We start from the raw sequence: 25,607 nt of genomic DNA on the forward strand, positions 1-25,607 counted from the left end.
TGTTGTTAATCTTTGTTTATCTAACAATAGTTACGAGAAAAATTGTCCCTTATACTCCAAATTATCCTACCCCAACAAATTATATGAAATACTTAAATTAATCATTCATCTCAATAATTTTTAAAAAGTAAAATTCATTTTCATACAAGTTTGTTGGAACAAGTATGACATTTTATTCCTATTTCAATTAAAATAAAATTAGAAAACGAGATTTTTATTAAAAATTTATTTCAAAAATTTTAAAAAATGAATTCTTTTATAATTCGTGTAAACTCAATTTGATAATTTGTCAGAACACGTTACCTCAAAATTTAAATTTGTTCAAAGAAGTGCCGTGCATTTTTCAAAAATTGAATTTACTAACATTTTGAATTTGCCAAAAGTTTTGCCCAGGTTTTGTTTATAAACAAGGGAAGAGCCAGCATGGGACTTATGAGATTTGTTGGGGGTTTTGGATGACTTTTATGGCTATTAATTATTAGTCTTGTATTATTTGTTCGATTCCCTTTCTGTGTACCTCTTTGTTTCTAGAAATTTGTGGCTTGACAAAAAAGTTATCTAGCTAGAAGGGAGTAAAAACGAAGTAGTACCCTTCACTTGTGCATGTTTGCATGCAACTCTAGCTAATACGAATTTCTCCTCGCTTGGTCAAATGAAGGATCTTCTGTGGTTTACTCCATCATATAGCATCCTAATAAATGTTACCAAATGTGATGAGTAGAAAAGGCCTTTTCCATGTCTAGCAAAACCTAAACCAAAGGCCCAAACTTGCAGTGAGGATTCACTTGAACACAATCGTTTCTATTCTCCCTTGTCTTCTTTATTGAAATAAGATGATTACAACAACTTAATATCATTATACCCCCAATAAGAAAGCACATCAATAAGTACAATAAAACCATATAACACTAACTATTTACATAGTTTTTATGCATTACATTTTGCATTTCTTAATACATGTTTTTTTCATTCGTGGTACTATTAATTGTAAGTAATGAAACCATTAATTAAAATGGAATAGAATCACTAGTTTGATGGGCAACCATCAACCACTATGCCTTCTGCAGTTGGACAAGATGCAAGTGGACAATGTTCGCCATCATTTCCCCACCAACTAATACTTCTGTTTTCCAAACCCAATGAAAAGTAAAGCAAAACAGTCATAAAAGCAACCCCAGTATCAAGTGCTGCTGATAGAACATAGTTGTACCTCTGCCACCATTTCTTTCTGTAACGGAATACAAAGAAGTTGAAAATTGTTCCAACTAAAATCCATGCATTGTAGTTCAATGGTGTTGCTGGTGGCATCATAGCAGTTGCTCCAAGTAGAACTGGAAGGTTAATTAGGGGAATCCATGATTGTTTGGGAAATGCTCTATGGAATAACCAAACAATTATAGGTCCTATTGCACCTCCAAGGAAAAACCAATTCATTGCACTGTAGTTTCCTTTTGAACCAAAGATCCTTTTTGGTCCTACCAAACCCCAAATAACCGATGCATCGAAGAATACGCGGTCGCCTGGACATGTCCATGGACTACCTGGTGGAAGGAGATCATCATGACATATATTCTCAATAGAGTTCAGCAACCACCATGCTACTCCGATGTTGATGGTTCCGGCAAGAATTGTACCTATGAACTGTACATGCATGAACAAATTGAACTCATCAGAAAAGTATAGAAACAAATTTGATATCAGTTGACAAATAACAATATGTTTGCTTGCATTTGAACTGTACAAAAAATAAAATTGTTGGAAGAGGAGTGGAATCATAATGTACCTGAACTAAGAACATTGATCTTGGAGGGATTTTCATGTAGTGTCCTAGCTTGAAATCACTAAGGAATGAGACTGCTTGTGCCATGCTAATGTAACCATAGGTTTTGAAGCATACATTTGCTATTGGTCTTCCAGGGTAAATCAAACCAAAGACATACTCGGTGATGATATTCAACCCAGGTGTCTGTAGACAGAGCATAGCAATTTTTGTTTAAAACCACAAGTGGACTATCCAACTAATATTACATAGCATTTTCTGTTTAAACATTTTTAAGAACGTTTGAGATAGTTTATGAAAACAACTTATGATATGTCTATAAGTTGTTTCATCTTTTTTTATTAGCTCTCCAGATTTGCTTATTAAAACAACTTATAGATGATATGAAAATAATTTGACTTTGATTTGTCTTTTGTCACAAAAATAGTTTCTACGTAAGCACCAATGTTATAAATGCTTAATTGAACTGTGTATCCAAACATGACCTTAATCAAATAGCTTAAGCTTTTGGAATTAGTCTTTGAAACAGTAAGACCTCTTATGACAAAGTCACTATTCTTTTAACAAAATGAAATTTTAGCACAAGGTAGAGAGCAAAATTTTCAAGATCTTAACCTGGTTTGTGGTGGCAGTTATAATGCTGATAGGGAGAGTAAATGCAAAAGCTAAAACTCCTGCAAAGAGAAGTCCCCACCAAGGCATTTGAATTTGGTCATTGAGAAAGATGCATAGTGCTAGAGAAACAAGAAGGGTTACAACCAGCAACGCATAAAACCACCAAGAAGGTATGTCTTTGTATCTTTTCATCAATTTTGTGTGAATATCTTCTTTACCCTTAGAAGAAGCCCGATAACGCTCCACAATCTCCCTGCATTTTAGTTATACATCAAAATATATCAATTTTTGAATGATATACCTTATAGCTCCATAATCAAAATATAATATTCATTTCAGTGGGGAATTGAAATCAAATATTCTATATATTACATAAATCAATTTCAATTTAAATAAATTTTGGAGCGACTAAAATAAAATAACAATGAGCAAAAGCAAAAAATTGTATATTCGCGGAGATTAAAAACAAAAGAATATTTTTTACACGGACTAAAAACAATATTTAAACATAAATTATACATAGTAAGAAATTAAACATATTTTCTAAATAATTTTGAAAGCATTATTACCTTCCATAAAAGCAGCCAACATGCGTAAGGGTGGATGCTATAGTGGCAAATCCAAAGCCATAAGTGAGAGAGAAAAACACACTTAGATGAATTCTACCTTGTTCTCTGTACTTTGCAAAATCTAGCTCAAACTTGTCATTAACAATAGCAGAAATGTTGTATTTTTGACCTTGGGAAGTGAACAAGTGAGAGGAAAAAATTGGAAATCTTTTTGCATTGTAAGTATCTAGGCCCCAATATGCGATGGGAGTTACAGCATAGACTATTATTGCATAGCCCACAAAAACATTGACAATTGCAAAGAATGGTGAGATAAGAGGACTGAACAAGAATGATGCCACAGCAGACCAATCAAGTGTCAATGCTCCAATTCCAAGGCCTTTCATTCCTGAGCCTAGTTGTTGAGCTGTGACTGATTTGGAGAATACCCAACAGACCCATGATATGCTTGTGAGTGTTGTGAAGAAGTATCCAGGTATCACATACCATGAAAAGCTACATACTAGTGCTATGAAGAAAAACTTTGCCCGTGATATTCTGTGGCCATCATCTTTCTCATGCAAAGCCCTGCATACCAACAATTTTTGCATGTGTAAGTATATATATTGTTCAAAAAAATACATTCATCAATATATATAATGTGGTTTCATGTGAAATATTTTATTGTTGTCACCTCTGTTATGAAATGAGATGTATATTCAAGTAACTGTCAATAAGAAATTATGTGAATTTAGCACAAAAGCGAAAATGCTAACTAGTAATAAGCCACATAAGCATCTTATCCTATGTGGCACGTTATGTGGTATTTAACGGGCCATATAAGTTAATTTGTTAATGTTACTAGACATAACTTAAGGATCAAATTAATTTTAGATTAGTTTTTACTTACTTTTTAATGCATTTACTTATTTTATGACTAATTTTACCGACCCTTACACTTTTAAGGAACAAAAAATATTTTACTCTCTTTTTCAATATTATGAAATGATGTTTTAGCAATTGTTTTACCTTATCGCATCTTTTTTTTCAGAGATAAATCAATATCTATATAGATATTATAACCAACTATGAATGATTATGTATATACAAATAATATCAAAGTATTAATTTATTTATCCAACATTTGATATTATTTAGTTTAAAGAGTGTAGTATAATCCATGACATTTGATCTTATCAAATTTATAAGGGCTACTAGACTGTCCTCCCTCCTAACTCCTATACTTCCATATATATAAGGGTTGCCATATGTATAGCATGTCACAATCAAAGTCAAATGAAAAATAAATAAACTAAAATATCTTACTAATAAAAAGGTCCTTTATAATGGACGGTTTTAGGTGAAAGAGTTCAAATTTAATACTATATATGAAAAAAGGCTCATGGGTGACATGCAGTAAGAAGCTTCTTAGTATGGACTGAGCCATTAAACTGTTTCCACTTGCAGATCAAGCCTATAATTTGGACGCTACCTTATGGACCACAGATTTTTGCAGTATGAAAACAAGCTGGAATGTTTGACATCAACGTATTGGCTAATTGCTAGTATTGAAGTCAACTGTGTGGAAGTCTGATAAGCATATGGCCCAACTCAATGTTCTTGCATTAATTAATTGGATATATATCTATATGCATGTCACTCTCCTCAATGTATGCCTCCATACGAGGAAGTTAATGAAATTGATTCCGCTATTTCAATTGATTAATTTTATGGATTTCTATTCATAGTTGATGCATGATTATCTCTATTGTCAACTCAATAATGCTATTGTTATTGTTATTTTAATCACTGGAAATCAAATGATACTTCAAAGTTTACACACTCACACACTACACTTATTACTTGCTAGATCAAGTGGTACCAATTAAACGATATTGTTATATACTAGTAGAGTATAGATAAGATAAACTTACACGTCCATGGAATAAATTAAACATTTGAGTGAATTCACAATTACTATACCTAATTGTTATTTCTTTCTCTCTTGAATTTCATTCATATTAATGATGCTTTGCAAGCTTTGAATGGTATAATAATATTATATGAAGAGGTAAAACATTTGTAGATATAAGAAAGTTTTAATTATTTTTGCCATTATATTGATGAATGCATCACGATTATAGAAATATCATCTACTCTAGTATGTATTTTGTTATTTTCTTTTCCGAATATTTTGTTACTATTTTAAAAACAGTATTGTTATATATTACGAATAGCATGACGCAAGACAAGTAAGAACAGGTAAGGGTGAATTTTTTAAAAGGAATTGAAATATAATCCTTCCGTTTTTTACCCAAAACAAGAGAAGTATGGGTGGAAATTAATGACAAAAGATATATATATGGCCCAACTCAATAATGCTTAATCTTACTAACAAAAGATATAAAATATTAATTTTCGATCCAATTAAAAAAATTAAAAGATATATATATTCGCAGAAAAAATAATGTTTACATACCGGAAAAGTGAAACTTGGACGAGGGTGCTGGGCCACCACATATGGGCTGGTTCCACTACGTACTTCCGGAGCAATCCAGCCCACCCGTAACCTAAAACCTAAGAATTACAGAATGCCATTTACATCGCTGTCCCAATAAAATATATTCCATTTGCATCACGATTTGTTCGCATTACGAGCAGCCGGCATATACAGGCAAGGCAAAGCAGTAGCTCCCAATTGAATAAAATATAGTATACCCAAATATCTAAGCAATAATTAATATTTATAATGATAGTAGTAATATAATTATAACTAAAAACGAGACATAATATTCGACCAAACAATAATAATATTTATCAAGTTAGAATTTAACTACCTAGATCCATATGTCATCCAAAAATATTAATAATGTCTATCCTAAAATATAATTTTTATTTTCAATGACTTTTTTATTTTCATAAAATAATTTTCTATAAATGACATTTTTGAAAATGTATTTATATTTTTTATGACATAATAATTGTATTTGTACCTGCTTTAATAATTTCCAGTAAAAAATTAAAGGAAAGAAAAGAAGATAATGATTGTATTTTTTGGCAAGTGTGTGAAGAGAAGAGACGTTACAAACCTGAGTGGTAATAATGAGAAGCCAAGCAGCATGAAAAGAGATCGAACGGCCATAAAACGCTTTGATAATATTAACAATACCAACAGCATATGGCGAACCCGATCCAAATGCGCTTCCAGCATTAGCAAAAATAGTAATAAGCACGTGTTCCTTCATGTTAAACGGACCCGGGTTAAACGAAAACATTTTCGACCCGAACCCGGGTATTCCAAATTTTGTAGAGGGTAAAACCGTCGCCATGAAGTGTCCGATAGGAAGCGTTGAAACCTGAACGGCTATGAGAGTAATGATGAGTGGCTCTGTTCGGTAAGCGAAGAATTGATTGAGGAATGATAAGAGTGAACATGAAATCAGTCCTAAGAACCACATACGGAATGTCCATACGGGTTGGCTCGGATCATCTTTGTTGGTTACGGTTAAACGAACTTCTTCAACAGGTGATACTTCTTCTTCTTCTTCTTCGTCTTCTTCTATGGCGGTTACTTTCTCTGTGTCTAAATTGTTCATGTTGTTGAGATTTGGAGAGAGAAAGATAACAAGAGAATGGTGGTGGATTTGTTTAGGTGAAGGTTTTGAAGAATTTAATTGAAGTGTAAGCTGTATTGTTTGTGTTTATCTTTATCTTACATTGGATTTCGAGATAATAAAGGGATTTATTTATATATTATTAATGACCAACAGTGTTCATTCTCGGTATATAAAATTATTTTACATTGATTAATAATTAATTATAGTGTTTGTTGTTTTAAACTGTTATAAAAATTAAATAACGACATATTCTAAGAGTGATAATTTTAAATATCGATCATAAAATTAATTTACTCGGATAAAGTCTATTTTGTCGTAAATTATTATGAAGAATTTTGTATTGTTGACTTCTTAATCTCCGCCGGTTGGTAAGCTTTCTCCGTTCTCTTGCTACACTAGATACTCCTTCCTAGATTCATTATTGTGGGATCTGAATCTCTTAATCAATTATTGGTATAGACAGTTGCCAAGCATAATAAATTAATGTGAATGGCCAAAGTGTTTAAATACTATATAGTCAATGTTACGATTTTTTTTCAAAAGAAATTTAAAGTTACATATAATGTACGCTCTTATTATTTTATATATTTATTTAACATCTTTTTAATTTGTATATTTATTTATATCATATTAGCAAAATATCATATTTATTGTATTGTTCTCTTTTATTTTTTTATTTCTGAATGTTTATATATCCATGAAGTGTTTAGTCTACTAAACATTTTTCAACTTATAATATGTGATTATAGAGAAAAAAATATACACAAATTTAATGCAAAGTGTTTTTCTTTTTCTATAAGATAAAGTATACTTCTCTTAAAAAATCATCAACTTTTTAAAACAAAGTTGTTGTTTTTTTTAAGAAATCAAACAAATAGATGATGTTTTGAAAATTTACTGCAATGGATGAATGATCCCAAAGCACCTAGGTAGCTGTATTTGTTAAGTTTTGATTTGATAGTTTGTTTATCTTTTCTCATTTAATTTGATTTCATATACTATTTCATATTGATAATTAAATATTTATTATTAAAATTAATAAATTTAATTTGTATTTTTTATAAAATCTAAAAATTAATTGTATTTGACCGTATTTTTTAATATCCATAAAGTAGTTTTTTTATTAATAATTATCCAACGAAGAATCTTGCTTCGCATGTAAATGCACGATTCATGGTGCGACGCCTTTTGAGAATGCACATGGTGGTCTCCTATCCTTAGAAAGAATGGACCACTATGTATTTATTATTATTATTACTACAACTATATCCACTTCATTCTTTTTTTTTAATATAATATCCGTACATTCCAATATTGTTTTTTATCTGTGTCGAAAGTGTAGCTCAGAGTGACAACAGTTATGACGCATTAATAGAAGTACTGAAAAGAAGGTTTGTCTAAGAGGATGGGATAAATATACGATAAAATAGTAATATAATAAATATTATTATATTCTGTTTTATACACATATAATAATTAATAGTATAATAATATTTTATTTTATTTTATTATATATTTTATATATATTTATTATAATATAATACATATTTATTATATTTAAATATTATTATTTGTAAATAATTATATATAATGTTTAAAAAATTAATTTATTATATTTTAAATATTATAAATTAATAATAAATATTAAAAGAATTATTAAATAATTAAGTAATTCAATTTTATTTATTAGAATAAAAATAAATATATGATATATATATATATATATATTATATTATATGTAAATAGAAAAAATACTTTTGTAAACAAGTTATATTTTATTTTAAATTTTTAATTAATTTTTATATTTTTATAATTTTGAATAGTAATTTATTAAATTATATAAAAAGACAAAATTTTCCTTGTGATAAAACTATAAACATTTTTTAAATTAGTTACTAATATTTCATTTTTAAGTTTAATATCAAAATTTATTAATTATTTTTATATTTATATTTGATTAGACTATATTTTATAAATTGTTTTTATATTTTATTATATTTCAATTTAATATGTTAAATTATATTTTATAAGAATAGTTGAATAAATTATTATTCTTACCATATCTTGTTGATTTCTAACCCAACTCATATTATGGATATAAATTTCAATTAAAAATATATGATAGGATATAATTCTAACTTAACTTATCATATCTTTTTGATTCATTAAATATTTTATTCGACATAATATGATAATTTATTATTATCTTGTCTTTTATTTTATCTATTATTTTATCCATCAAGCACATTCTTAAAGTATAATCTCAATTGGAACAACTGTGATAATTAATTATTTTTTAATTAATTATTATTATATTATTGATAATCTTACAGTATATAGTATTTAAAAGATATACTACTAATAAAATATATATTTTATTTTAAACTAATTTATCAATGAAATTATTTTTTTAACTAACTAATAATGATAGATATTTATTTTATGTAAATATTATTAAATAAATAAGATACAATTTTATGCTGTGTATTCTATTAGAATAAATTAACTAAAAGATAGAACGGTAAAATCTTATAGAAATTTTGCAGTAGTAATAGTCTATGAGTATAAGACTTTCTTTCAGAGGAATTAGACTTTTTACCAAAATGAATTTGGACTTGATTGTAGTTATGTTAATCGAAGCATCTTTTTCCACAAAAATTCCAAGCATCTTAAATGGCATGAAGAAGTTCTTATTTCCTGTGAAAAGACGTGAAAATAGATGTTATGAAAAAAGAATATGAGGACATTAAAAAATTAATATATTTGAATATTATCAATAATTAAATAATATATTACTTATGTATTAAATTTTTTAATATATAAAATATTAATAAAAAATTCACAATACTAATACACACGTAGCATGGAAAGATATATAAGATATGTCTAAACACAAAAATTGCAGTAAGATATGGGGTGGAAAAATATGTCAAATGACGCATATTATGACTCATGGCCTCATTGGTAAGGCACGCGCATACCGCATCTAGTATTTCCATGAGCTAGCTCGATACCGTTCTCTTCTAAATGAGAATCAAATATTAAATAAATAAATAAATCGAAGGATCTACTATTTTAATGTCCAAAAGTAGAAGACATTGTTTTTTTTATAGCCGCTTCAATAAAATAATTAAATTAATACTCATCATTTAAATGTTAGTTAGTTTCACTTTTGTGAATTATTTTAATAATAAATTATGTTTTTAATGAATTTTATGATAATAATTAAGTTATATTTTAGAAATTATTTTTATAATTTAATAATTAATTTGTATTTTTTGTTGACTTAATAATTAAAATAATAACGTTATATACTTTTAAAGACTAAAATGATAGTTTACATATAAAAAATCTATACTACTTTTTGTTGTGACATATATGATTTCTTTAATTAATGTATAAAAATTATTAAAAAAAATTGTTTTTACATACAATTTATCAATGATGTATTTTTTTTTCTAAAACTATTCTTTAATTATTAAGAGATAAAAATAGTCGGTCTTTTAATTATTGGCATGTAATTGGGAGTATTTGTATTAAAAACTAATTCTTACTTCTTATAATATAAAGATAGTCTTCTATAAAGAAACAATTTTTTTTTTACAAATAAGATCTTATATATAAAAACAAATATAGTAATAATTATATATCATTGTTTCCGCGATCTCTTATCTTAATTTCAGTAACATTTCAGTTTTTTATCTTTTATCTTTTAGGTCTATTTTGAAATGACGATTTTTGATATGATTATAATTAAAACTAAAATTTTAATTTCAATGGTAATAATTTATTTAATTACTATTGTCAAATTTGAATAGATAATTAAAATGCCAAAACTCTTAATTTAGTTAACTTTAATAAATACTATAGTAACGCCTACGAGAACAAATTAGAGAAAATTATTTGTAAAATTATTTGTTAGAATGTTGATAGTACCGATTTATACTCTATTTTTCATAGTACCGTATAATTTATCCTATAATAATGTCCACATGGACAAATTAAAAAAAGTTGTTAATCAGAATAATTATAGTATCATAAACACTTCTTTTTTTATAGTATTGCATAACTTGTTTATGTTATAAATGCTTAATTGACCTGTTTATCCAAAATGGTTAATCTAATAGCTTAACCTTTTTGAATGGTTAGCCTTTGAAACAATAAATAAAAGCTCTTATGACAAGCATATTTCAAGATCTTAACCTGATTTGTGGTGGCTGTTATAATGCTAATAGGGAGAGTAAATTCAAAAGCTAAAACTCCTGCAAAGAGAAGTCCCCACCAAGGCATCTGAATTTGGTCATTGAGAAAGATGCATAGTGCTAGAGAAGCAGCAAGGGACCCAACCAGCAAAGCAGAAAACCACCAAGAAGGTATATCTTTGTATCTTTTCATCAATTTTGTGTGAATATCTTCTTTACCCTTGGAAGAAGCACGATAACGCTCCATAATCTCCCTGCATATTTAGTTATACATCAAAATATAGTAATTTTTTGAATGTCACTGCTTATAGCTCAATAAAAGTAAAAGCTGCAAAGTAAAGTTAGTTAGTTCCTCATGTTCAACTATGTCATGGTGTAAACATCTTAAAATATTGCACAAGAACTCTTAATTCATAAGAGAGTTGTGTGAAAGAAAAAAAAAATCTTAATTGCTTCTTTTGATATAAGTTTTCCATCTATAAAGTTTCTCTATATGAGTGAATTGTCTAGAATTCTGAGAACTATTTTTAAATGTCGTATATTCATTAATTTGTACAATGTGCTACAACAAAGTAGCTTAAAATCATATAACTTACATCAATCTTTTATCAGCAAAAGCCATATGGAATTGAGAACATACTACGGCATATGTTTGATCCCGAATTTATAATCTCAAGAAAATTACATGTCTAGTCATCCTATTAAACTATATACAGTAAGAAAGTTCTAAATAATTTTGAAAGCATTATTACCTTCCATAAAAGCAGCCAACATGCGTAAGGGTGGATGCTATAGTGGCAAATCCAAAGCCATAAGTGAGAGAGAAAAACACACTTAGATGAATTCTACCTTGTTCTCTATACTTTGCAAAATCTAGCTCAAACTTGTCATTAACAATAGCAGAAATGTTGTATTTTTGACCTTGGGAAGTGAACAAGTGAGAGGAAAAAATTGGAAATCTTTTTGCATTGTAAGTATCTAGGCCCCAATATGCGATGGGAGTTACAGCATAGACTATTATTGCATAGCCCACAAAAACATTGACAATTGCAAAGAATGGTGAGATAAGAGGACTGAACAAGAATGATGCCACAGCAGACCAATCAAGTGTCAATGCTCCAATTCCAAGGCCTTTCATTCCTGAGCCTAGTTGTTGAGCTGTGACTGATTTGGAGAATACCCAACAGACCCATGATATGCTTGTGAGTGTTGTGAAGAAGTATCCAGGTATCACATACCATGAAAAGCTACATACTAGTGCTATGAAGAAAAACTTTGCCCGTGATATTCTGTGGCCATCATCTTTCTCATGCAAAGCCCTGCATACCAACAATTTTTGCATGTGTAAGTATATATATTGTTCAAAAAAATACATACATCAATATATATAATGTGGTTTCATGTGAAATATTTTATTGTAGTCAGTAGTCACCACTGACATGAGATGTATATTCAAGTAACTGTCATATGCAAATGATGCATTGCTTAGAAGAGAGGAATTTAGCAGAAAAAGAGGAATTCTAACTAGTAATAAGCCACATTAGCACCTATCCTATGTGGCACGTTATGCGGGATTTAACTTGCCATATAAGTAAATTTGTTAATATTATTGGATGTAACTTAAGGACCAAATTGATTTTAGTTTAGTTTTTACTTTTTAATGCATTTACTTGTTTTAGGATTAATGTTGCCGACCCTTACACTTTTAAGGAACAAAAGGATGTTTTACTTTCTTTATCAATATTATGAAATGATGTATTAGCAACTAATCATTCACATGTTTTGCCTTGTTGGATCCCTTTTTTCCACAGGAAAATCATTCGTAGATATTGTAACCACATATGAATGATTATGTTTGTACATATATTATCAACAGATGATTTGTTTATGTAAATTGGTTAATCAGGAGATGCATTTTACATGACTAGATTGACCAATTCAAACGAGTATTTGTGTATTTGAAAACATTGAAGGTAGGAGAAGAAACACCTTATTCTTTAAAGCAGAGCCTAATCCATGAAATTATGATGTTGTTGTTAGTTTCACTTTCCTTGATAATATCTTACAAAACATATAAGGGCTACTAGACTGTCCTCCCTCTTACTAACTCCTAAACTTCCATACAAGGGTTGCCATAGGTCACAATCAAAGTCAAATGAAAAATAAATAAATTAATGGTTTTGGAAAACATGCAATTTAATTATCTCTCGCTAATGCAAGCTGAAACACTATTAGCTGGATTTAGCGAAGAGGAAGTCAAACAGACGGTGTGTGATTGTGACAACTACAAAAGTCCAGGTTCGGATGAGGTACATTTTGGGTTTGTGAAAGAGTTTTGGGAGAACGTAAAAGGTGACTTTATGAGATTTCTATGTGATTTTCATGCTAATGGAAGGTTGGTAAAAGGATCAAATTGCTCATTCATAGTTTTAATTCCCAAAAAAGACAATCCACAAGTCTTATATAATTTTAGACCCATTTCATTAGTGGGAGATATGTATAAAGTTTTGTCAAAAGTGTTGGCGAATAGATTGAGTCAGATGATTGGTTCTTTAATAGCTGAATCTCAATCAACGTTTGTTAAAGGCAGACAAATTTTGAACGGAATTTTAATTGCAAATGAAGTGGTCGATGAGGCAAAAAAAAAAGTTAATTTTGTTCAATATGGACTTCGAGAAGGCATATGACTCAATTGAGTGGGATTACCTAGAGCTTGTGATGACAAATATGGGTTTTCCAGAGAAATGACATAAATGAATTTTGGAATGTGTTGGTTAAGCGTCAGTTTATGTGGTAGTGAATGGGAGTCTTACAGAAGAGTTTGCTATGCGGATGGGATTGAGACAAAATGACCCCTTATCTCCGTTCTTGTTTCTAATAGTGGGTGAGGGTCTGAATGCTATTTTTAGTGCTTATGCGGAAGCCAGTCGATTCAAAGGTTTTAATGTGGGCACAAATGAGTTTCGTGTCTCTCTATTACAATTTGCAGGTGATACGTTGATCATGGGAGAGAAGTGTTGGGATAAGATTAGAGCAATCAAGGTTAATTAGTTGTGGTTTAAGCTTCAATTTGGCCTAAAGGTTAATTTTCATAAAAGTATGTTGGCAAGTGTTAATGTTAACAGTTCATGGCTTCAAACTGGGGCATATATTCTTAATTGTTAGATGAGATATGTCCCATTCAAATATTTGGGGTTGCCTATTGGCGATAATCTCCGACCTAAGGTGTTTTGGAAACCTGTTATTGAGACGAGGGGGTCTGTATGGTGGAAGGATATTTTTGCGGGAAGAGTTGGTATTGAAGAGGAATGGTTTGATAAAAATTGTCTAAAATTATTGGAAATAGGAGTAATACTTTGTTTTGGAAGGATCCATGGTTGGTTGGTGGGGTCTTGCGTGAGAAATTTAGTAGATTATTTCATTTGTCTTTGCAACAAGAGGAAAATATAGAGGTGATGATATAGATGTTGCGACGAGAGGGTATTCAAGGGTGGAGATGGCGGATGCAATTGTTTGCGTGAGAGGAGGAATTAGTGGAGCAATGTAAAATTTTATTGGCTAACGTTTATTTGCAAGTTAATGTATCTGATAAGTGGTCATGGAACAATACGCAAGGAGGATCATATTCGATAAATGAGACATATTCTGTATTACGGGAGAAGTTTGTCGCTAGTATCAACACACCTCCATTTCAAGACCTAGTGTGGCATCCTTTTGCCCAAGCAAAAGTATCACTATTTGTGTGGAGGTTGTTTCAAGATAGGTTGCCTACAAAGGAAAATTTGTTCCGTCGAGGAATCATTTATATGGAAGATCAACAATATGTAGCAAGTTGTGGGGAAGTTGAAACAGTCAATCATTTGTTCTTTGTGTGCCCTCTTTTTGGATATGTGTGGTATGGTGTTTTGAATTGGTTTGGACTATTTGATGTATTTGGTTTGCGGTGATATGAGCAATTTAAAAATTAAGAAATGAGACGATTTTTCATTCGCATGTTTTGAATGCAAATCTTATTATTAAGTATGTCACTTTAATATTCATTTTTACATTAAAGATTTAAAGAAATAAAAAATAAATTTAATTTTGTATACGTAATTTTTATACTATATCAAATATCTACTTTTGTGTAGTTTTTTCCTTTTTAATTTTTCTTTTTATTTAAATTATTTGTTTATAATTTAATTATTATTTATTGAGTTTAATTTACATATACACTGATAATGTAAAATATTTTACATGTAAACATATCACACACAGTCATATCAATTATTTTATAAATGATTATTATACAAGTCAAATATTTATAAAAATAAAATGATTGTGATTAATTATCGATGTATAAACTCTTATACTGATAAAATTAAATTGTTATTTATTTAATTAATTAATCAAATATTTAAATATTTAAAATATATATACTTTGATATAAAAAGATGCCAAATTTTGATGTAATATTGTTATTTCAATTATTCTTTCATTATAGATTTTCTTTTTATAATTTTATAATTTCTTATCGGTCAAATAACTTAACTTTTTTCTTAAAATAGTAATATGAAATTAGTCAACTTCTATTATTTTTATTAATAACAGCAAAAAGACACTAATAATCTAAAATATTATTAAAATATTCACCGTTATTAATTAAATTATTATGACGTGTTACGTTTTTCTATAAATTATTATAGGATTCAATTTCTTTTTTAAAAAGAAAAATTCAAAATCAATTTTATTTTAGTTTTTATGTAAAAGATAATTTTATTAAATAGGTAAGTCAATTGAAAAGTTTGAATTCAATTAACAACAACTTTTTTTAATATGTAGAATGAATAATATTCTATTTAATATTTATTAATTGAATTAAACATTTGTTACCGATAACATCAACTTTTATTTTTTATTTTATATTTTATATAAGAAACCGCTGTACTTCAATGTTATATAATCAAATTTAAAATATCTTTATAATTTAACGGAATGCGGAATGTGAGTTAACGTTATCTATTTTCTCTAAAGATAATAGGTTAAAAACAACTACAGCGATAAAAAGAATTAAAAATAAACTTTAGTGTAAAAAAAATAAGAATAAAAAGAAACATTGCATAGAATAAGTTATAAAAATAATTTTTAAAATGATTCTTATGAATAATTGTAATGTGTTGATTATGTAAATATTTATATTAATAATGTATAATAATTAAATTTTAAAAATAATATATATTTAGTGAATAATATTTATATAAAAGTATTTTTTAAATTTAAAATATAATATTAAAAAATTATAATATATATTTTGGTCAAGGAGTTTAAAAATAAAAAGCCTGCTTTATTCAAAAAAAAAAAATTGTGCTTTTTTAATTTTTTTTTCTTTTTCCAATTTTCCTTGAATGAGGATATGAAAATTTATTGATGTATATGTATAGCCGCTGAAAAACTTACGCGTTTAATCAATTTGTTTTTGACAGATAAACAATTTAAATTGTATATACGCCAAGTAAGTAGTATAGTTGTTTATCCAGCAACGATTTTTAGTTTGCGAAGAAAAGAGGGAAAGAAATATAAAACTGGTCATTACTGGATCTTAGCGTGGATATCAGAATTGCAAATTGAAACTGTTGTTTAGATTATTATTAGATTATATAAGCAGATTATTAGGGAAAGGAAGTTTCGTAGAACCTCATTTTCGGTATCGTCGTCACATCCAATTTTCTGTTACTCTATTATTATTATTATTATTATTATTGTTATTGTTGTTGTTGTTATTATTATTATTATTGTTATTACTTTATCTCTCTTACTTCTCTTTGAACCTTTCCTCATTCCGTCACTATTCAATTCACCAGATTCAACCTATCAATTTTTTATGCTTTCCATTCCTCTTTTCATTCAACAAGGTAATGCATTTCTTGCTCTTTTCCCCCTCTTGTTTTATTAATGTTTTTATTTGTACTATTACTAGAATTTGAGAACTTCAATTTTCATTGAGGGTTTGATTCATGTTGCGAAAGGTGGGGGGTTTTTTACAAGATTTTTCTGAACCTATCTATTGTTTGATTTGAAATTGAATAATACCTTTCTTAGTTTTTCTTACTTTTGGTTATTTTGAATCAATTTCATACTGGGTCATGCTTGATTTCTGAACTTTTGATTTGAGATTGCAGTTCATTTTAACATAGCACTGCAATGCATGTGAGATAGGACATTTGAATATTGAAGTTGGAGTTTTTGGATGATTAACAGGTTGTTTAAAAGTAGCATTTTGTGTATTAGTTAGAAGTCTGTTATGGAACTAGCTAGGCATAATAGAGTGATGGAGAATGGGGGAGCTGAGGAGATGGATGTCGAAACTCAGTCTGAGGAGCAACGATTCCACCCTTTACGTCTTGTTGGATTGGCGAAGAAGAGAGCCTATATATTTGATGGTTTGGGGAATTTTTATAATAAGGAATGGGATCTAGCTGACCTTTATCGTAAAGAAGAAAATGAATTGAATGCGGCAGAAGGTCGAGGGAATGAGTTTTCTTGGTACCATGTTGAACTTCCAAAAGGGAATCAAAAGTTGTCACAATCTGCACAGGATTTGATTGGTGTTCTGTGCCCGCCTTTGAAACTTCAAGATATTCTGTCTCTTGTTAGCAATGGACCCTTTTGTGCACATGTAGATGGTGCACTTGTTTTCCGGGTTAATTCACCCGGCCCTCCTTCGAGTGACTTCACTTTTAGAATTGCTGCTAGAGTAACGGAGAATTCGGTGATTACCGTGTCCTTAGGGCGTGTTCCTCGGCTAGGTTTCTCGCGGATGGGCGAATCTTTACTTTCGGAAATTCCTAGTGTTGAAGGCTCCCCTAATTTTAGTGGTCAGCAGAAGGAAGGAAGTGGAACTGTGATTAAGGAGCATGTTCTTGAATTCTTATTGACTATGAATCATTCTGAGGAAGCTGACAATCCTGTTCCTAGATCTGTCTCGAATCTCGTGGTTCACATAATTGACACACATGTTGATCAGCTTCAAGATCTTGTGACAAAGCTTGAGATGGAGTTGGACTCTGTGGAGCTTGATCTCGATAAAGGTAACTTCCATTATATACTCCTATTCTCTAATTATGACATTCACAACCATGGTTCTATATGTTTGTACCATTCCTAGTTAAATGGCTTCTAGGATATAGTCATTGTCAACTTTGAGTTCTCTTCATGCTTCCAAACTTGCAAATTCAAGCTGTTCTTGACTGCTGGAAGTTTTCCTTACTTTCTGTGATACTGACTTAAAAGGAATTGTGATGTGAATTTAGATGCACTTTGTTGTCTTTCTATGGTAGAAGTATTGATTGTCTAAGGGATGGCATTTGAAGTTTTTGATAATTACTATACTTGATTGGTTTTACCTTTAAATTTCATTCAATAAAATTTGTTGATATTTGATAAAAGTAATTGAGTGTACCAAGGCCCTGTGTAGATTAGCTTCTAACTTCTGGGAGTTTCTCAATTAAGATAAGTTTGTAGTTATTTTCTTACAGAAAAGTCCTAGTATACTCACACAAAAATTAGGATGCAAAATATTAGAGACAAATAGGATTGGAAATTTAAACATTAGAGAAAAAGTTGGGATACCCTCCCTATATAAAAGATGGTAGAATTTCATCTTAGTTGGTTTGGACATGTGTGTGACATGTAGAAACGCCATGAAAGAGGGTTGACTCGTTGTAAGATAGTTCTATTGATAGAGGTAGAGGTAAATCAAAGGAAAGTGTAAGACAAACCATAAAAGAGAAATTGAGTTAAACAGTCACTCTTTGGACTTAATACATGACACTGACAGGACTATACGTTGCTAATGATACATATAGTCAACCTCATCTAGTAGGTAAAAACTTCGATTGTTGTTGTCCTTTGATTAATGGGAGGAGAGGTAAACGAACCAACTCAAAAGTTATTTCAGAGCCTTTTGCTGACTGTTTCGTAACGGCTCTTAACCAAATTATTTCTTTGCTTAACATCTTAATGATGTATTTTCCTATGTAGATGTGATGTGTTGCATTACTAGTTTTAATTGTCTATTTTTTTTTGTAACAGCTGTCTATTTGTTCTTGCATTGATGTCACTGAGATAATTAATCTGATTGAACAAGTTATTAGCTATTCATTAGGTGAAAGACCTGAATAGTGTCTGCCCTGCAGGATCTCTTCTCTATGAAATAAGGCATCATGTTCCTATGCTCCATATTTTCTGCTTGGATGCTAAAGTTTACAAGTACACAAAATTACAAAAACAACGTTTCAGAGTCAATTTTAAAAATAAACCAAAGGACACTGTATTTGACATTAAAATTTTGATTTCCAAGCATCATTTCCCTTATGTAAAAACTGAAATTTCTATTTCCACCTTGTATTTGGTCCAAGTTGCTGTTAGATTAGCTCTTTGACGTGCATTATTTGAGGAATAAAATTAAGGAAAGACAACTTTACTTAACTGCAGGTGGTTATGGTCTGAAGAAACAAATGCTAGATGATAGAAGATTCCCCAAACTACATATTAATCTGCAGCGACTCCTGCAGGTGATACTTCTCTCATTTTATACATTCATTTTTTTGATTTAATTTTATAGACCCTAGAGAGGAGAAACATAAGACATCTAGCAGGAATTTAAATAACTATCAAAAGCTCATTACTCATTATATTAGTAAACAAAGTTGGTGTTGCTGTTTCGGTTATATTTGTTCTCATTTTTATCTAATCAAATTGTATGGATTGAACTTCCTCTTGGTCTTGCATTACCTTAATTCTATTTCAGGTGATTGCCCATGGAGAACAAGTGTACCTTCGTGTCAAAGAAAAATGCTCTTCAAAACGATGGCTTGCAAGCGAAGACATCAATTCCCTTGAAGAATTAATTGGAAGGTTGAGAAGGCTAAAGGAGAATGTAGGGTTTATAGTTAATCGTGTCACGGCAATACAGGCCGGTCTTGACAGTTGGCAGTCGGAGCAAATAAACCGTAAACTGTACTATCTTTCATTCCTTTCGATAGTATTCCTCCCCTTATCCATCATAACAGGAGGTTAGAAATGTTGCTTATTCATGATCTTTTATAATCCACATTTACAGGCAATACTGTAATATGGTTTTGATTTTTGGACTGTGATTGCAGTATTTGGCATGAATGTTGGAGGAGTTCCATGGACAGGTCAAAATTCTCCTGAGCTAAAAGACGGTTTTCGCAATGTGATGTTGGTTTGTGTCGCTATGCTTATTCTTGTACTACTCTGCTTCCTTTTCCCAGCGCTTTATACACGGATAGTTGTTGTTTGGCGAGAAAAGAGAACTCTTGGAAGAAATTGGTCACTGAACAGGAAGTCATTGCTCAGGAGACCGTTAAGAATAGAAGATACGGCGAGAGGAGGTTACCTTCGGATTTAATGGTGTTGGAATGTTTGTTTCATTTCATTCATTCTTCTAGTGAACATTCAAGTTCCTATACGCTCACTTTCTGTTTTGAAGAATGTCTCACTCAAAAGCAAAAGCAATCTTAGCAGCTGGTTTTCCTTAATGGCTCAAACAGAAGAAACTAATAAAAACTGACATTTTGTTGTCAATAAAAGAATCACCAGAAGTACAAATGGAATCCTCATGAAGCACAGATTCTCTGGCTGATGAAATGAGAGATTGTGATCAAGCCAAGATTTTTGCTTATTCTTTCATTTTTTTTCCCATTCTTGGGATAGGGGCTACGTGGGCTGATCACTATACTTTTTGTTTAACTTGTACAATATACTTTTTTTGGGTCAACAACTTAGTTTCTGATTTTGTGTATATATGATGGATTGATAATGTAAAAAATCTTATATTATCATTTATCAATACATATACCAATTAAATCCTAGATATATATTATGAACACGAAGATATCCTAAGTCAATGTTTGGGACTGCGTTTCAGCCACCGCACATCTAATTGCATTTCACTATAAAAATGAATTAGCGACAAATTATAGCTTCAAAAAGGATGCACGTTCACGTTTGGATTACCACCAAAATAAACACATGTTAAATCGTTTAAAGAAAGTTCTATTGAAGAATTTAATAAGGGACTAAAATCAGACTTTTTCTAACATATGTTTGATCGGAAGGATTAAGACAAGATGAGAAGATGAGAACAACATTCTTCTTTAATGTGTGTTTGGTTTAGAATAAATGTTGGGAGAGAAGAGATGTTCAACAAAACTAATTTAAAATTCATCTCAACCTCTTAAACCAAACACAAAATCATTAAAAATTTATCTTCTCTCTTTTATTGAACCAAACTAGTTTTTACTTATTTTCTATCTATTCTACTAAAATTTATCCCCTTTATTGAACCATACATACCCTACATTACAAAGAACAAAAATCAAATAACCTTATAATAAAGACAATTAACCCAAAACCATTTTACACAACAATTGAATTATATGTTATTGTTGTACAACCTTATAATATTACTTTTGTAAATAATGATAAAATCTATATAATTCAATATGATTGCATATTTGTGTAGAATTTACGATATCAATAAATGCGAATTAAATAATTGTATTTAACATAAAACAAGGAGAATATCAATTCAAATGTATTAAAATAAGATCAAATTAATAAATAAATAAAATATTTAAAAAATAAAAAATAATATACACAAAAAATAAGAATTGATTGAATCAACTACAATTTGACTACAATTTGACGATTCGTTAAATCTAAATCATATTAATTAAAGAAATGATTGATTTTCAAATCTGATTTTTGAAACATAGGTAAATTTAGTAATATTAACATATTATTAAAATATATTTTCATAAAAAATGTTATAATTAAATAAACACATATTATTTATTCAAGGATATCTCTTTAGTCTTTACTACCAAAATAAATGAGTTCAATAAAAAAATGTATTACTCTAAGATTAATTCTTAACTTAACTAATAAATATTATATTGTTAAATTATCACATTTGTATAAATCAATTACATTGATATTTATCATCTTTTTATAATAAAATTGTGTTACCCCTAGAAACTACAAGACACATGCCCGATTGATGGAAGATGTACACGACAAGACGACACCGTTTAGCGATGGATCTAGAACGTTCTTTGCCTAACTCTCTCTCTCTTTGGTAAGCAGAAGAACTACTAGAATAATCTGGCACGTCGTTAAGAAGACGAGACACTGTTTACTTTTCATTAACGAAAAAACCACCAAAACCCTAAACTAAACCCTCTTACATCTAAATAAAAACCATTTCTCTTCTCTCTACCACTCACTTTCATTTTCGATCAATACATTATCTTCTGGCCATGGCTTCTGCCACCGCCTTGCTCCGCTCTTTCCGCCGCCGAGATGCTGCTTCTGCTTCCGTCTCTGCCTATCGTTCGGTAACTCTTCTATGCTTCATTCTCTCTGGCGATTGCTTCAAATTACCTCGATTTTCAGCTTTGATTTGATCCATGTTTGTTTTGTTTCTAGTTTCTACTCTTATTGAGAGGTTTTTTATGAAGTTTAAAGTTATTCTGTTTGTTTTGAGCTATCTGTTTATTGCTTCTTTTCAGATTTTGTCTCAGTTTGTTTGAAATTTGGATTTATTGCTTCTAGTATTTTTGTGGTTATTGGATATCGTTGTACATCAATTCACGCTATAACAAAAATATGTAGAAGTGTAACTCCCAATTTTATGTAGTAGATCTTTGAATTTTAATCATTTAAAGCTGGTTTTGTAATAGGAGTTTTGTTCGAAAGTACTTACATAAGTAGCTATGTTTGTTTTTCTTAGATCTTCGTGCTTTTTTTGCTAAGCGACTTCAAAAAGTGTTTTGTGTTTATACAGAATTGCGTTTCTAGGCTACATAAATGTTATCGGATTTACGGTCTTAATGAAATATATGCGAACAATTGTTTGATAACATGTTGAAATGTCTATAGAATTGTAATTAATTGACTTGTCATTTGAATGATTTGTGATGATTATTATTCTTAAGGAAGCTTTTTCATACATTGACGTTGTATACATGTATTGCAGTTGACGGGAAGCACTAAGCCTGCGTATGTAGGTCACAGTTGGTCAAGTTTGTCTCGGCCATTCAGGTGCGGTTGGTTGTTTTGGTTTTGTTGCGAATTCTCTTTGAAAAGCCATGTTTTTTTTTTATTCTCGAATCAGAATTGCTCATCATCTCTTTTCATTTCTGATTGCAGTTCAAGACCTGCTGGAAATGATGTCATTGGTATTGATTTGGGTACAACTAATTCGTGTGTTTCCGTTATGGAAGGAAAGGCAAGACATTTTTTGCTTGTAATTTGTTTGTATGTGTTCCCATTTTCCATTGATGAAATTTGTGCTGACTTGATTTATATCTTTTCAGAATCCCAAAGTCATTGAGAATTCTGAAGGTGCACGAACTACACCATCCGTGGTTGCCTTCAACCAGAAAGGCGAGCTGCTCGTAGGGACACCAGCCAAGCGTCAGGCTGTAACTAACCCAACAAACACTCTCTTTGGTACCAAGCGTTTGATTGGTAGACGTTTTGAGGATCCCCAAACACAAAAGGAGATGAAAATGGTTCCATACAAGATTGTTAAGGCTCCCAATGGAGATGCATGGGTTGAAGCTAATGGGCAGCAATATTCCCCTAGCCAAATTGGTGCCTTTGTTCTCACCAAGATGAAGGAAACTGCTGAATCTTATCTTGGAAAATCAGTTTCCAAGGCAGTAGTTACTGTTCCAGCTTATTTCAATGATGCTCAAAGGCAGGCGACAAAAGATGCTGGTAGAATTGCAGGTCTTGATGTGCAGAGAATCATTAATGAGCCCACTGCTGCTGCACTTTCATATGGGATGAACAACAAGGAGGGTCTCATTGCAGTTTTTGACCTTGGTGGGGGAACATTTGATGTTTCCATCTTAGAAATTTCCAATGGTGTTTTTGAGGTATGCTAACTTATTTATTATGTCATCCTTTCTTACCTGTCAGAAGGAATAGTACGAGAGTTTGTTTGTACTGATAACATTTTTCATATCTAGGTGAAAGCAACAAATGGTGACACTTTCTTGGGAGGAGAGGACTTTGACAATGCCTTGTTGGAGTTCCTGGTGAACGAATTCAGGAGGACTGAGAGTATTGACCTTTCTAAGGATCGGCTTGCTTTGCAAAGGCTCCGCGAAGCTGCAGAGAAAGCCAAGATTGAACTGTCTTCAACATCTCAGACAGAGATAAACCTACCTTTCATCACTGCTGATGCATCTGGTGCTAAGCATCTGAACATTACATTGACTAGATCTAAGTTTGAGGCTCTAGTAAATAACTTGATTGAAAGGACTAAGGCTCCGTGTCTGAGCTGTTTGAAGGATGCTAACATATCTATCAAGGATGTCGATGAGGTTCTTCTTGTTGGAGGGATGACCCGTGTGCCTAAAGTCCAAGAGGTGGTTTCGGCTATCTTTGGAAAGGCTCCTAGTAAAGGAGTAAATCCTGATGAGGCAGTTGCCATGGGAGCAGCACTCCAGGGTGGTATCCTACGTGGAGATGTTAAAGAGCTACTACTCCTTGATGTAACGCCACTTTCTCTGGGTATTGAGACTTTGGGTGGTATCTTTACAAGGTTAATCAACCGTAACACTACTATTCCTACCAAGAAGAGTCAGGTAATCCTTAAATCTACTAATGATTGTTAAATACAATTGTTTCTAAGTTGCCAATCTTGGGAATGGTACTCAGTCTTTCCAAAGTAATCAGACTTTGAAACGGGAAACCATACATTTATGTTTATGTGAAATCACTCTTGTGGAATCTTGTTGACTGCATTGCACACACGGACACACATACTTAAGATTTAAATTAAAGTATAGCCTATGAAATTGGCTGTGTGTATTTTTGTTGTGGTTGAATGTTTTCCTAACCTGTGATATCATTGGTCTAGGTCTTTTCAACGGCAACTGAAAATCAAACACAAGTAGGTGTCAAAGTGTTACAAGGTGAGCGGGAAATGGCTGCCGACAACAAAATGCTTGGAGAATTTGAACTTGTTGGCATTCCTCCTGCCCCAAGAGGTGTGCCTCAGATTGAGGTCACGTTTGACATTGATGCCAATGGCATCGTTACTGTGTCTGCAAAAGACAAGTCCACTGGTAAAGAACAACAAATCACTATTAGGTCATCTGGTGGACTCTCAGATGATGAGATTGACAAGATGGTCAAAGAAGCAGAGTTACATGCTCAGAAAGACCAAGAGAGAAAGGCTCTTATTGATCTCAGAAACAGTGCAGATACTACTATCTACAGCATTGAGAAGAGTTTAAGTGAATACAGAGACAAGATTCCCAGTGAAGTGGCCAAGGAGATTGAGGATGCAGTTTCAGATTTGAGAAGTGCGATGTCAGGGGACAATGTTGATGAAATCAAATCAAAGCTTGATGCTGCAAACAAAGCTGTGTCCAAGATTGGGCAGCACATGTCAGGTGGTTCAAATGGCGGTTCCTCGGCTGGAGGTTCTCAGGGTGGGGACCAAGCTCCTGAGGCAGAATATGAAGAGGTGAAGAAGTGAGACACAAAGCGGTTTCTAAACCGGATTTGGATCTTCTCTTTCATTTTTCCTTCGTCACTCTGATTTGGTTTTCTAGCAAGATGTTTCTTTTGATTAATGTTTAGATAACCAGTTGAAGATTATATTTTAATTTTTTTAGTTTAGTAGAAAATATAAGGTTGCTACTTTGTAGTTAATGTTGGAGATCATTTTTGACTAGAAGGCTTTTCAATTTGTAGTGTTTTTGGAGTACTGAAGTATGCTGTTCGGGTAATATTGATATATATTGAAATTTATGCGTAA

General features: G+C 31.0%; 4 protein-coding genes across 8 annotated transcripts; 2 read left to right on the forward strand and 2 right to left on the reverse strand.

Moving 5' to 3' along the window:
- Positions 1 to 853: 853 nt before the first annotated feature.
- On the reverse strand, positions 854 to 6,684 carry LOC101500565 (oligopeptide transporter 4-like). Its single transcript, XM_004485567.4, has 6 exons — positions 6,033 to 6,684; positions 5,423 to 5,520; positions 2,965 to 3,531; positions 2,396 to 2,648; positions 1,784 to 1,966; positions 854 to 1,641 (listed from the first exon to the last, which is right to left on the reverse strand). Exons 1-6 carry the CDS (start codon positions 6,537 to 6,539, stop codon positions 1,027 to 1,029), a joined length of 2,223 nt encoding a protein of 740 aa, XP_004485624.1. The 5' UTR covers positions 6,540 to 6,684; the 3' UTR covers positions 854 to 1,026.
- Positions 6,685 to 10,688: 4,004 nt separating this feature from the next.
- On the reverse strand, positions 10,689 to 12,129 carry LOC101506023 (oligopeptide transporter 4-like). Its single transcript, XM_004486196.3, has 2 exons — positions 11,515 to 12,129; positions 10,689 to 11,016 (listed from the first exon to the last, which is right to left on the reverse strand). Exons 1-2 carry the CDS (start codon positions 12,102 to 12,104, stop codon positions 10,689 to 10,691), a joined length of 918 nt encoding a protein of 305 aa, XP_004486253.3. The 5' UTR covers positions 12,105 to 12,129.
- A 4,022-nt stretch (positions 12,130 to 16,151) lies between these two features.
- LOC101500878 (uncharacterized) lies at positions 16,152 to 20,637 on the forward strand. 5 transcript variants are annotated; one of them, XM_004485572.4, is made up of 6 exons: positions 16,152 to 16,445; positions 16,603 to 16,653; positions 17,000 to 17,829; positions 19,235 to 19,314; positions 19,551 to 19,815; positions 19,906 to 20,637. In XM_004485572.4, exons 3-6 carry the CDS (start codon positions 17,043 to 17,045, stop codon positions 20,172 to 20,174), a joined length of 1,401 nt encoding a protein of 466 aa, XP_004485629.1. In that variant the 5' UTR covers positions 16,152 to 16,445; positions 16,603 to 16,653; positions 17,000 to 17,042; the 3' UTR covers positions 20,175 to 20,637. The 5 variants fall into 5 exon arrangements, with proteins under 5 accessions (XP_004485629.1, XP_004485628.1, XP_012569057.1 ...); XM_012713603.3 differs by having other exon boundaries at positions 16,153 to 16,445; positions 16,921 to 17,829; XM_004485571.4 differs by having other exon boundaries at positions 16,152 to 16,653.
- A 1,302-nt stretch (positions 20,638 to 21,939) lies between these two features.
- Positions 21,940 to 25,607, forward strand: LOC101502051 (heat shock 70 kDa protein, mitochondrial). Its single transcript, XM_004485573.4, has 6 exons — positions 21,940 to 22,164; positions 22,806 to 22,870; positions 22,979 to 23,057; positions 23,146 to 23,712; positions 23,806 to 24,426; positions 24,702 to 25,607. Exons 1-6 carry the CDS (start codon positions 22,087 to 22,089, stop codon positions 25,323 to 25,325), a joined length of 2,034 nt encoding a protein of 677 aa, XP_004485630.1. The 5' UTR covers positions 21,940 to 22,086; the 3' UTR covers positions 25,326 to 25,607.

Source organism: Cicer arietinum, chromosome 1 (assembly GCF_000331145.2).
Source record: "Cicer arietinum cultivar CDC Frontier isolate Library 1 chromosome 1, Cicar.CDCFrontier_v2.0, whole genome shotgun sequence".
Classification (NCBI taxonomy): domain Eukaryota; kingdom Viridiplantae; phylum Streptophyta; class Magnoliopsida; order Fabales; family Fabaceae; genus Cicer; species Cicer arietinum.